Source organism: Acyrthosiphon pisum, chromosome A1 (genome assembly GCF_005508785.2).
Source record: "Acyrthosiphon pisum isolate AL4f chromosome A1, pea_aphid_22Mar2018_4r6ur, whole genome shotgun sequence".
Taxonomy (NCBI): domain Eukaryota; kingdom Metazoa; phylum Arthropoda; class Insecta; order Hemiptera; family Aphididae; genus Acyrthosiphon; species Acyrthosiphon pisum.
Window position 1 is genome coordinate 106,657,864 of NC_042494.1, and position 14,165 is coordinate 106,672,028.

General features: G+C 26.9%; 1 protein-coding gene across 1 annotated transcript; it reads right to left on the bottom strand.

Annotated features, from left to right (window-relative positions):
• Window positions 1-874: 874 nt before the first annotated feature.
• Window positions 875-13,739, bottom strand: LOC100168190 (B-box type zinc finger protein ncl-1). The gene is made up of 14 exons (XM_001944599.5): window positions 13,591-13,739; window positions 9,856-10,031; window positions 9,662-9,797; window positions 9,408-9,590; window positions 9,180-9,326; window positions 8,520-8,753; window positions 8,357-8,457; window positions 8,093-8,297; window positions 7,625-7,955; window positions 7,447-7,557; window positions 7,155-7,372; window positions 6,728-7,091; window positions 6,431-6,663; window positions 875-1,047 (listed from the first exon to the last, which is right to left on the bottom strand). The coding sequence occupies exons 2-14, from the start codon at window positions 9,939-9,941 to the stop codon at window positions 949-951; spliced, it is 2,448 nt and encodes an 815-aa protein (XP_001944634.1). The 5' UTR covers window positions 9,942-10,031; window positions 13,591-13,739; the 3' UTR covers window positions 875-948.
• Between the last annotated feature and the right edge of the window lie 426 nt (window positions 13,740-14,165).

Sequence of the window (14,165 nt, forward strand, 5' to 3'; positions counted from 1 at the left end):
TATTTATGCTTCATGCCTTTCATGCTTCATGCCAAAATGAAAAAAAAAAAATGGCTTTAGCTTTAGATGACTAGATATTTAAAATATTTCCATGTTATGATATAAATATAGAACCAAGAAAATAATTATTAAAAAATGTATTGTAAATATATATTTTAAATTAACTTAACAGGTTTGTTTTATAAACACGGAACGTTAAAGTTTGAGCGAGAAAGAAAAACAATTGTCTTCTAATGTGTTAAAAAAAAAATTAATAACAAATAAAATTACAATTGGTACTAATTAGTAACCAAAATAACGAAAAAATAATATCTTAATATTGCAATTACGTATGAGAACACCAACAACAAGTTAACTAACAATTAAACAACATGCATTTTATATAATAATGATATTAATAATAATATGTATGAGTATATATATATATATATATATAATATATAATTAAAATTACAAACAATTTTTTTTGCCTACATCTAGATTAATTTGACTAAAAAGTTCACTAGATTGTTTAAACGAGGTAAACGTCCATTATTTACAAAAAAAATATTATAATATATATACCATGTATATAATAAATGATTTATGATATATCTTAATACAAGAAATTTAATATTATGAGACTTTTAAAATAAAAACAAAACAGCTCATACATTTTTTTTACCTTTTAATAAATAGGAACTAAAATTACTTTTTCTTGTTGAGGAAATAAATTAATGTAATAATAATAATAATAATCATATAAAAGAAAAGAAAGTCAGTAAAATGTCAGTGTTCTTAAAAATAAAAATAAATTTGTTAAATCTAAAAAAAACAAAAAAAATGCACTTCGAGCAGTCTCAAAAAAATTAATTAATTATTTATATAATAAAAATTGAAGAATAACAGGAAAAATAAGTTAACAAATACATTTTTAGGGGGGTTTATTGGATTATTTTTTAGAGTAACTTACACAGTTGCATTCAAGACAAGAACATGGTGATTATTTTTTGCTAAAGTAACAATATGACCACCGCTAGTTATTTTCAATCCACAACAACGAGACACCTAAAACAAATATTTTATCATTTCAATTAAAATATAAAAATGAATGAGTTGGTTATGACTAAGACGACTTTATAGAAATATTGTAATATAATACAAAAGAATGTAATAGCTTAAAATAGTTTAGTTTATATAAGTACCTGCAATTTAGTTTACCCGCAACTGATTGTAAAATATATTTATCCTACATATTAAAACTTTAGGATTTCATTTCAAAAATTGATCTAAAAATATCTAAAATTATAAGGATTCTTTCAATTTTAAAATTATGTTTATGTAATTTAATTAAAATGTAACTATGATATAGGATATTCGATTCCAATTTCTTTTTAATCTGCGAGAGGCCTCATCATAGACCTATAAACTAATGGACAGCACTTATAGAGAGAGAGAGGTCAGGGATACAGTATAGAGTAAAAGAGAAAAGAGAACGTGGAGGAAATACAGTATTCGTTTCATAAGTCTATGATTATTCCACTTTATGTTCTTCCCTTCTTTTCTCTCTTCTCTCTTTCTCTTATATGATTCCCATGAATTGATGGCAGGGCGGAGTGGAATGCGCTATCCATTAGTTTATAGATCTATGGGCCTTATCAGGATACAATTAGTATAATTTGAAGACCAGGTTTGAATTAAGGGTTTGATTTAATTCAAGTTTTGTGTGAAAACGTTTAAATTGTAGTATAGAAAGTTCATATTGTTTTATTTTGTAGGTTGTTGGGTAAGGCATGGTTTGTTATATAGCAGGGAGCATCAGTAATGATAAGAAGAACTATATATTGAAGTGATTGAATGTGACAAATGTTCAATTTTTAAGACAATTTTATATAATTATATAAATTGTATAGCATAAATAGTATTACATATTTAAATTTACAAACATACGTATTGTATTAAAACTCTTAGATTCAGCATAATATCCAAGTTAAAGAATTTTTGAGATTGGCAATAAATGATATTTTTTTGAATTTGGAAGAAGTGGATTTTAGTATATGATACTTTAATCTTCAACATTGAGGACAGTTTCTGGTAGAAAATGTATATGCTATCGGTACTTGTAGGGAGAGGGGATGGTTCTGAAGTAGAAAAACCAGGAATATTTATCAGTTTTTGTTTGGATTCATGAGGGAACATTTTCTATACATGATATAATTGTCAAAATAATTGGACTATTTTAAATACAAGGTTTCTTATAAGTTTTTCTTATAGCAGTTAAAAATCTGAGGTTAAAATGTAGACATTTTTAAAAATTCATAACATATTAAATTTCAAACTTTAGGAATTAAGTATTGCATTTTTAATACCTTTTTAATACCTAAGGCTTGACACATTTGTATATAATCAATAATATTATATAACTATTATAGAATAATTTTTATTTTAAAACTTGGTTATCATTATTTTGTTTAGGGCTGTTCGATTATTTTGATTAATCAATTATTTTACAGTTTTTATAAAATGCCATTAATCGCCAAATAATCGAAATTTGATTAATCAAATAATAATAATAATATAACTAGTACATTATATTTATATAATTCTAGCTGAGCCTGAGCACTTCGTTGCCCGTTAAATGTACCAACTCTATATGACTCAAACTTTGTTCAATTCATTATTTAATATTCAATGTATGGTGTTCAAAATTTATCTTAATTTTTCTGTTGCCTGGAATAAAAATTCTGTTTCTTTCGCACCAGTATATTATCAGATAGGCAATTTATCTGCGGTATAATAGATAGATCGCGGACGGCGGACCCCGTGCTGTTTGTACGTAAGTGTGTGATTGAACTGTAGAGTATCATAATTATACCAAGTTTATTTTGATATAATACGGTGGATTAATATAATCAATTAATACATAACCGTACTAAAATTCGATAAATAAAAAAATCAAATTTAACCCTTTTTAAATTAGCCTATCTTCTTTCCAGAGATCTGCACACAAACATTCATTTATATATAATAACGGCTGATCCTGTGCACTTTGTGGCCAGTAAAAAATGACAACTCTTAAAAAAATTGTTCAACTCTTTTTTTGGTGTAACTCACTGCAGTAAAAGCAACTCAGCCACCCTGGCACATTGCCTATGTGCGAAAATTTGATTTGATGCATGCTCGTACCTGATCTGACCGATTAACCAATAGAAACCAATAATAAATAAATACTATTTCTATTAATTATTTCTCCTATAACTAATAGCAACCATTTATAAACAAATATTTCCATCGTAAATATCAAAATCCCTGTTTGAGCAAATCTACTAGTTGGTTGTAGCGTGATGTTATATATAGCCTTCCTCGACAAATGGACTATCCAACAGAAAAATAATTTTTCAATTCAAACCAATAGTTTCTGAGATTAGCGCGTTCAAACAAACTCTTCAGCTTTATAATATTAGTATAGATAAAAGTGGACTTCTACATGCCATCTTGCAAATCTTGTTTAAAATTGTTTATAAGTTAAAGAATAAATTTACTCTTGGTAAAAAAATTGATTAATTGGTTAATAAGTCTTTAAAAAAATTGGTCGTTAAATAATTGATTTTCGATTAAAACGTGAAATTAATAATTGTATGGTAAAAATAATAATCGAATAGCCCTTTTGTTTTATAATGATTGGAAGTAAACACTTAGGGATAATGACATAAGATACACCCTGTATAATATTTTTAGAACTAAACATTGTATATTTTAAAACTGAAAAAAAAATTAATTACAAGTTGAGGTATTTTGAGGATCTACCAGTGGCAGCTCGTCAACAATATGATGGGTGAGGCAATTAAATTATTAATTATTAATTAATTTAATACTCACACGGTTCTACTGTAGTACAAGTACAAAATTTAAAATTGAATAATAATAATACGTTATTAAGTTTATTATTATTTGTTTGATAATAACTGATATTTTTAGTTTGTACTTTGTGATAAAAATATTATGGGTAGGTTAATACACTTTGGTCACTTCGAAAAATGACAAATGAAAAATATTGACAAACTCTGAGGCCTGAATCGTTCAGCCTCATTTCATAATAAAATTTCAACTTCCCCACTACCATGATATATTTTATAATCGTACGGCCGCCTGACTCGTCTGAAGCTAAATATTACTAACCTCTCAGCGCTCTTCAGCTTTTGTCGAAATCTTTCTATCGTTCTACGAACATATTCGTCTTGATTTTTGATAACACTGACGAAGTAGTATTATAGTACATAATATGTATTATGTACTATAATAATATATAATAACAAACAGCTTTTCTAATTTAAAATCTATATATTATAGAATATAATATTCTTAAAGTCGATGGGAAATAACTATAATAATTATAGTAATTATAATAATTATTATAGTATCCTCCTTTTTCTTTACAATTGTTGGATGAAGGCTGAGCCTAACTTGCCTCCCTTGGCGAGCCACCAGTGGTATCTACTTAAGCAAGGGTCACCACTTAATATTTTTGGAGGGCCACATTGGGAATTATTAAAATTTTCAGGGGCCATCAAAATTCAAAGCAAATATTCTTAACTTATTATAGTATAATAGTATAATGCAAAAGTAACATAGTGACCTAGTGGAAATAAAATAATAATTACCTAATTAAGTAAATTAAAATAAAATGAAAAACAAATTAATAATAAATTTAATATAAATAAATAGAGAATTGGGTTAAAATTATAGGGAAGAATGGCAAGTCTTGCTGAGAACTAACTATATGCAATTTGGTGTATGATTCGTGCACTTAATAATTTATATGCAGGTTCACAATTTTTTATTTACGAAGATCACAAATATAACTGGACATTTTTCGGCTATTGATTTATGTGAAGTCTCATAATAATGTTAAATATTGAAAACTTTAAAAGTAGGTACTGTCTGGTGGCAAATCAAACAAACTGGCAAGGCTTTTGTCCTACCTATGGGGTTTAATATCAATTTTTTTTTTTCATTATCCGAGGGCCGGATAAAATTTTTCGGAGGGCTGTACCTGGCCCGCCATTTGGTGACCGCTGTACGAAAGTATATGTACACAAATCAATAAAAATGCAATATCCAAAAATAGATTTACTCAAGTTTCAATTAACATATTAAGAGGACGTTACACAGACATTTGTTGTCTCCGCCTTACACACGCACGACATAGGAAATTTTCATTCGCTAATTTCAAAAGGGTGCTGTCAGTTTTGATATTAGTGTGAATTGATCTATTATCAAACTTTTAGGTAACAACATTATAATGTGTTCTCTAGTTGATTTTTACGATATTTTAATTTTTAAGTGAGTTATGAGCATTTTCAAATATTAATATTTTACATACTGATAGCTCACTTAAAAATTTATGTATCGGAAAAATTAACGAGAGAACATAGATAATATTGTGACCTAAAAGTTTGATAATTTTTCAATCCACTATAATATCAAAAATGACAGCATCCTATTGAAACTAACTAGCAAAAGAAAATTTGCTAAATCGTAACGTGTGTAAGACGGAGACAACACATGCGGGTATGACGTCCTCTTAATGACCAGGTAAAATATTATCCTCTTGAGAGAATTTTAAATTTGTAAATTGTTTGTACATCTTAAAATACTTATCTTTCTCAAATTTTTTTTAAGAAGTCAATTTATTCTAATTTTTAAACCAATGGAGCTAAACATGATGAGCGTAAAATTTGGTATGTTCACACCTGTAAGACGGAGACAACAAATGTTCGAGTAACATCCTAAGAATAGGTTAAGTTAATATAGGTTCTTAATAGGTTTGATAGTAATAATGAATTCTTTAACAAATGTTTGTAATACGGATATTTGAGTAATTGTACATAATACTATAATATATATTATAATATGGTGGTCAGAAAAATTCCACATGTACTTAAATCAAAAACGAAATAATTTGTGGTGGTGAATTAAAGAAGTTCTTAAAATTAGTACAATCATGATTCAAAAGGAAATATTTTAAAAACAAATAAAAAGCATACAAAACATTGCAATAAATATTTTTACATAACACATTAGTAGCATACTATGCTAACATTAAATTACGGTACATAGCATATTGTAGGAGTATCGATATTCATTGACCCCTAAATAATACTGAAGGGGGTATTCAGACACAACATAAAAGATAAGTTGTTTTAAGCAGTGTTCAAAACTGTCCATGTTGAGTATTATATACTACTAACATTTTGTTAACCACATATACCGAACATGACACTGCAAGTTATGACCACACCTTTAGGTTTAACCTTTTAAATACAAATAATTCTAAAATATAATTCCCACCTTAAATTTACATAATTTATAACACTTAAGTTTTATCACTAGCATATCATAGAACTTATATTTTTTAGGCTAATATAAATCAATATTATAATACACTTACTTTAATATAAGGACACTCTAAATCTGTTAAATGAGTGCCATCATGAGAAAAAACTGCAACATGGAAACGATTGCCATGAGAATCTCCAACTAATATTTCCCCATTTTCTGATATGTCTATGCCATTTGGAAAACTAGTGATGTATTCACCACCAATACGTCTTAAACATACACCTTCATCATTAAACACTACGATTGAGTGTCCTTTGAAATCACAAACATAATAATCGTCATCTAAAATAATTAAAAAGTAAATTAATTTATATTGCATGGATAAATTTAATTTTAACACTCATACCTCTGACAATAATGTCTGATGGTTCTTCCATATATGAAGCACAATCAAACCATTTCATGATGCCGTTATCTTCATTTACATTTAAAACAAATACTGTTGGGTGTACACTATCAACCAGTGCAAGATGTCCATTTGCAGTCACAGCCACTCCAGCCACAATTTCAATAAACTGGACCTGAATCTTTTTTATAAATTTACCTGTAGGATATTCAAATATTTGTACTCTGGATCGATCAGAACCACGATCACAAACAACTATTTGATTATGGTTTAAGAAAACCACTTTTCTAGGATAAAATAAGTATCCATCCTCTTTGCCTTCTCTGCCAAATTCAGTCTTATAAGTACCATCTTTTTCAAATACCTAAAAAGCATTAACTTTTAATGAATATCAATAGTTTATTTTACAGGTAGTTATTAGTTTTACCTGAATACGGTGATTGTGCGTATCAGCAACAACAATATCTTCAGTTGGACTAAGACAAAAACCATGAGGTGAATGGAATTGTCCAAGACCACTACCCATTTGACCAAATTTTGCTACTATATCCATACTAGGCCTACTAGAATGACGTTTTGGCCGAGTTGGTGGAGCTCTTCTTTCTTTGCTGTACCAACTTGAATTAGTAGCTACTCCATATATATCTAAAATATATTTGTTGTACACATTTTCATTTTCATTATTACATATTTAATCAACGTTCTAGTATAAAAATTACCAGGAGATAAAGTAGTTGTAGGAGAACTCAGAGATGACACACTACCTACCGAAAATGGGTCTAAGCCAGATTGATTCAAAGCTAATGGACTCATCAGGCTTTGAAGCATATCTAAATTATCCAACACAAATAATACAATTATTATTTATTTTTCAAATTTAAAAATAATATATCTTACTATTATTGTTATTGTTGATGTTCAAATTATCTAGTTTAGCAAGTGCCTGTAAATTGTTTAAAGCAAAACTACCATCCAAACTAGTTGTTGTATTCAATAAATCACCCAATGAATCAGGGGATGACATTGTTGATAAAATAGGATTATCATCAACATTTAATGAACATAAGCGTGCCAAATTTAAATCAAATATCTGCGATTCAACCATAGGTGACAACATAGGCGGAGGAAAGACGCGGTCAGTTAAAAAATTAGTTCTTGGAGTAGGCGGAGAGATAGGTGCAACTGCCACATTCATCCCTTGTTCTGTTTCAATTTGGCCAAAATATTTCTAAAAATTTAAATTAGATAAAGCCCGTATTGTATTATTGAAATAAAATTTAAAATGATTATAACCATTGATTATACATGTATAATCAATGTTATAACTAATAAAATTGTTTTATAACAATATTAATTATTACTTACTCGGCAATGATTTTCAAAACCACTAATATCAGGAGAATACAAAAGCTTAGCATCTACATCAACATCTGGTATTTGACCAAATAACTGAAGCATCTGAGTAAAAATTAATTTTTTTAATGCCATAATTTCAGATTCACTTCCATTTTCTAATAGACGTGTGGCAAATTGTTGTACTCCACCAATGTTGTCTGTGATTTTCTTCACCCTTAAAAGCAAAAATGAAGTTATCAATAAAGATAAGTGATTAAAAAATGAATATTATACTCTTCAAATTTGTCCATAATCTTTAATTCTTGTTGTTTTTGGGAGGATTTAAGCTGTACCAATACCTCATTTTTACATGTCTCTAATATAGCTTTAAAACGCTAGAAAAAAAAAGTTAAGCTTAACAAAATGTAATATTAAATTATAATAATATAATTATTACATGAAAAGTTTCTTCCACGTTTGATTTTACATGATCATGAGAAGTTTGTAAATTATCCAATGCTTTTTCTAAAGTAGCTGGCAAAGTAGAAACATTTTTCATAACATTTTTACTTTCACGCACTAGATATTCCAACTCTGTTCCATATTTTTTGTAAGCATTGGAAAGACTATCATAACTATGTTGACATGTCCTCGGAGAAGGTATATTGAGACATTTAGTACAAGCCAACTCCTGAAAATATAAAAATAAGTTAATAATAAAATTATTATTGACTTATTAAAAAAACATAACAATATTAATAATATATTGATCAGCAACTATAGCCATCATATGCAAAATCATTTATAATTAATTTTAATTAATTAACGAGCAAAAACTATTCTTAAGGTCATGAATTTTTAAAAACATAATACTTAGTTAAAATGTAATTAAATAAAAGTAAAGTTAATTATTCGATTTCTCTAATATACAACTTAATTCTAGTTTATTTAATCCAGTACTTTGATTCTTGTACACATAAATAAATTTTTATTTCACATTTAAATTAAAATTTAGAAGAATAAATGCATCACAAGTCAATACAAAATAACATGACAGAAATAAATATAGAAATTAATCTTGTATGTATTTTTATAATTTACAACTGTTATAACTTACATTACAAGTGTTGCAATAGTACACCATTTGTTCATTATTGTGTTTTTCACACAAAACCATTTTATGTAGAGCAGTTTTATCTTGAGCACTTTGGATCATTTCATCGATAGAAACCATATAGTGATATTGCCCTGGTGTTACAAGCATCTAATAAAAAATATTTAACAGTATTTAAAATATTTATATTTGTAAGTATAAACAACTAAGATCCATCATTTGAAACAATACCTTGTGCATACTCTCACAACTAGAACACAAAAAATTGCAGCAAGTAATACATTTATGAGTTGCTTCTTTATTATCTCTACAAGATTTGCAAACTAGTCTATGGGTCTTCAACCTTTCAACTTCCAGAATATCCCTAGTCACATAATCTTGGGGTAATGTCAAAGTGCCACGATTTAATTGAGTCTAAATATAATACAAATATTTTCATTTAAATACATAATACGGAGTTAAAATAATAAAAATTAAATACATACAGTTGTTGGTTGACTGCATGTAGGACATATTATATTAAGAACACTAAACATTGAGTTAACATTTACGAGTTGTAAGATGCATTTTTCACAAAATACATGCAAACAGTTGAGAACCCTCGGGCACATGTACTCATTTCTGTAACAACACAATTTTATTAATATATAAACATAATAAAAAGTATAAAATAACTTACTTGCAAATTTTACAAGTGTTAACCTCCAAATTAGTTTCATCTTCAATCAAAAAGTCATTACTTGAATCTAAAGATGAAGTATCCATATTTAAGGATTTTTAATTTAATCACAACGGATACTTGTATATTCTTGTATCAATTTTTTTATTATTGGAGTATAATTTTAAACTATTACTCTAAAATAAAATAAAAAATATAGGTATAATAGCTACAATAAATAAGTGTTAAAAGTTTTATACACCAAGATTTACTAAAAAAATATTTGTTTTTATTTATTATTATTATAACTATGCTATACTTTATATATTTATTTGAATTAGTGAAATAGTGAAATAAACATATTCAATATAATATTAAATTAATAATAAAACATTTATGTTGTCTCATTTAAATTATAATATATCTAGTTTTGTTTTAGATTCTGAGTGGAACAAAAGAAGTATACAATAATGTTTTTTTTCTGCCTGTATAAACATTTGGGGCAGTCAAAATGCTTTGTTTTTCAACATCAGGCTAATTATAACCTTGAGAATTTTTTTTATTTTTGTAATTTATTCTTGATAAAAACATTTTCACAGAGTAAAAAAGCTTGAAAATGCAATTCAAGGTCCCTTATAAGATTGATTAATGGAAGTTAAAAAATATTTAAGATACATAGGGATGATTATTTATCATGTGAATTTAAAATTCAAATGTTGACATAATTTCAAAAATGTTCAAATTATTTTTCAGTTAGAAATTTATAAAAGTGTTTCTTTTCATAGCTAACATAAATAATTTTAATAGAAGATTCCACACAAATTGTTCTACATAGAAATAAAAAAAAGTTAACAGGAAAGTTATACTACTTATAGCGAAGAGATGTTTTACGATTTTTATTAATTTCTTTTTTAATTTTCAATTTTCAATAATCAAAATTATTTTACATATGCAATGATTTATCACTGAATTCAAATATAACAAATCTATTAGAACGACATACTCGAGAACTACTGTACAGCAGAGCGGTACCCACTCGTAAACCTTTTTCATGTTATTTTTATCAATAATATAATTAAATAAGGAAAATACATTTTACAATATTATAACGTATTAAGTTATGTAATTCAAAATCTAAGAATTCTTTGTCATGTAAAAATAAATATTATTTTTAATTTTTACTTAATAGTTATTAGTATAACTATGATGGATTAAATTTATTGTGTACTAGATGGAAAAAAACAAGTACACTGAATAAAACCCACTTCCAAAATAAATGTAATTATCTATAATTTTGACGCTTTGTCCTATCCATGGTCATCTAACTAAGGAATACATAACCATCAAAGATGATATAGAAAGGATAGGCTTTATCATCATTATAGATATATTTTTCTTTATAGGTCTACTGTAATCTTATGAACATTCACTATCCCTGATCTCCTGGGAAATTTTCAGATTAAACCAAGCTCCACTTTTGGAAACGACATGACAGACAATAACTATATAGTGCATTCTTGTAAGTAGTAAGTACTAAGCACATTGAGTGAAAAAAACCTACTCTATACGTATAGAGAAAGTGCAATTTTAATAGCAGGTTCAAAATTTGTATTACAAACAAAGAGGAGGAAAAAAAACTGTAATATCACAATTTACTTCTTTTTTTTTTTCTATCAGCATATTATTCTAAATTAATATTCTTATTATAAGGTTATTGTATAATAAATAATATTCCATGGCTTATAATAAAATTTAATAAACTAAAATTGTTCAGAATTAACGTAAATTCTTAGCGACCAACATTTAACAATTTCCAATTACAAATCACAATCTATATTTTATTAACATTAATAATTACAATACTCTGTCCAGCAAGTAAGACAACAAGCCTGCGCTGAAGAATAGATTTTTGTCGGGTCGCCGAGTGTTTATCTTACTGGATAGATTAATTAATTATTAATTTATTACAAATGTAACATTTTACCAAAATATATTTATACTTATTTAGTAAAAATTGCTTTTATTTAAATCCATTTATAAATAACTTACTCATCATTTATGCATTAAATTACATAACTACATTAAGAGTTAGTCGCACCCGCATATGTTGTCTCCGTCATACACGCACACGACATGGCAAATTGTACGGTCAGCAGATCACATTTAGCCCCATTAATTTTAAAATTAGAGCAAATTGATCTCTGAAATTTAATGGTAAAAATATTATCTAGAGCATCTTATCAGCTTTTTGTTATATTTTAATATTAAATTGAGTTATGAGTATTAAAAAATGTTTAAACAAATTACAATTTTAAAATACTCATAATTCACTTTAAAATTAAAATGTAACAGAGTTGATGAGATGCCCTAGACAATATTCTTACCTTTAAATTTTATAAGAGGTCAATTCCCTCTAATTTTAAAATGATTGGGGCTAAAATGATCCGCTGAGCGTAAAATTTGTTATGTTGTACGCGTGAAAGACGGAGACAACATATGCGGGTGCGATGTCCTCTTAAGATTATTAAAGTACTTGGTACTATACAGATTTATGCAATTGAAAAATTAAAAGTTACCATATTGTTAGAATTAGATAGTATATTGAATCAAATTTGAAGAGATATAGGATTTGTTTTGAATAAATCATAAAAAATTATTATTATTTGGTTGTTTTACGTACAGAATCGAGTATGATCAAGATTCAAAAGCTTAAAAACTTGTTAGTATACAACATGAGATATGAAGTAATGAATGAAGTTCAAGAATTATACTATATAAGATATAACTTGAAAGAATAATATAATACACCCTATGCTAAATCACAATGATACAGTTTTGGAGTACAATTTGTTCATGACTTAAATAATTAACAGATGACTGCAATACATTACTATTAGTCAAATATTATTCCATGTACCTATAGTTGTTTTAATAAATATCAGATCTATTTTCAACAATAGTGAATCAACAGAAACTAACTTTATAGAGAAGAATATTTAACACTTAACAAATACTTAAGGACAAAAGAAAATACAATTACAACAGAGTATTCCAGAATATAAATAATATAATTCATTAAAAATGAATGAATAGTGTGTGTAGTTGTATAACCCTAAACTTCCACAATATTCAGTATAATATGAACCTAATTACTAGAATTTATAATGATGATACAAATTAAGTCATAACTAATACACAATTTAAGATTATTGTATTTAAGTAGGTACTTATTAATAACAAGTAGGAATTTAGTTTTCATAGAACACTAGTTTGAGTATTAAATAAAACTTTAAGTACCTAAAGCATTAGCTAACTAACAAATATATGCTATATTAATAAAATCAAAGTAAGTATATTATTAGCATTGATTAAATATATTTAATCAATGTTATTAGCACCTATATTCTATTCATAGGTAAATAATTGTTTGGCTGTATCTACCTATATTTGATATTTTATTAAATAAAATGTATCCATGATCATTTTTTTAAAAATTAAAATCAACTTTCAGTATTTATTTGTTGAAATGAGAGAATTGTTTGAAAGTAATAAAGTAGGTACTTATTGTATTAAAGAATATGTAGATGATTAAAATATGAGAGAAATTAAAATGTAAAGCCTTATCACATTTCCACAATGTATACTATTTGGACAAAAATTTTGAACCCCTCCCTCCAAGGGCATCACCGTAAACCTAGTATTTTTTGCTACCTTATCGTATAATAAACACAATTTTATTTGAAATAATAATCTTACCAGTACACGTTGAATAAATGTAATATATCATGCGAAAATGCTGGTTTTGAAACAACGCAGCTGAGTCGCTGAGAAAAGTGACTAGACGAAAAACGGATTGCAACATGCAAATAACGGGTGATAGGGAAAGGGGTCGGGTCGGGACGACGGCCATTCATGGTACACCAACGACATACACTACGACCACGGTAACTAGTTATTCTGTTAAATTGTCTAGGAGTAACAATTTGAAAATTGCAATATTTACTATTGGTACATACAACTTACTTACTAGGCTGTCTTTTTAAATATTTTGCACATTAATCCTTTGATATTATTCCATACCATGTATAAAACTATAATATAATTGACAATATTATAGATAGTAATTAATAATTATAATGACTTTTAAAAACTAAAATATTAGTTGAAAACTAATTGAAAATTATTATAATTTTTGATTGGTGCTACATTTTACATAAATTAAAAGTTAAAACAAGTTGGTCTTGGTGGGGATATCACATTTATTATCTTTTTCTTTATCATTGATGCATGATACCATTTATAATTATCAATATGACATCACAGACTTCAAT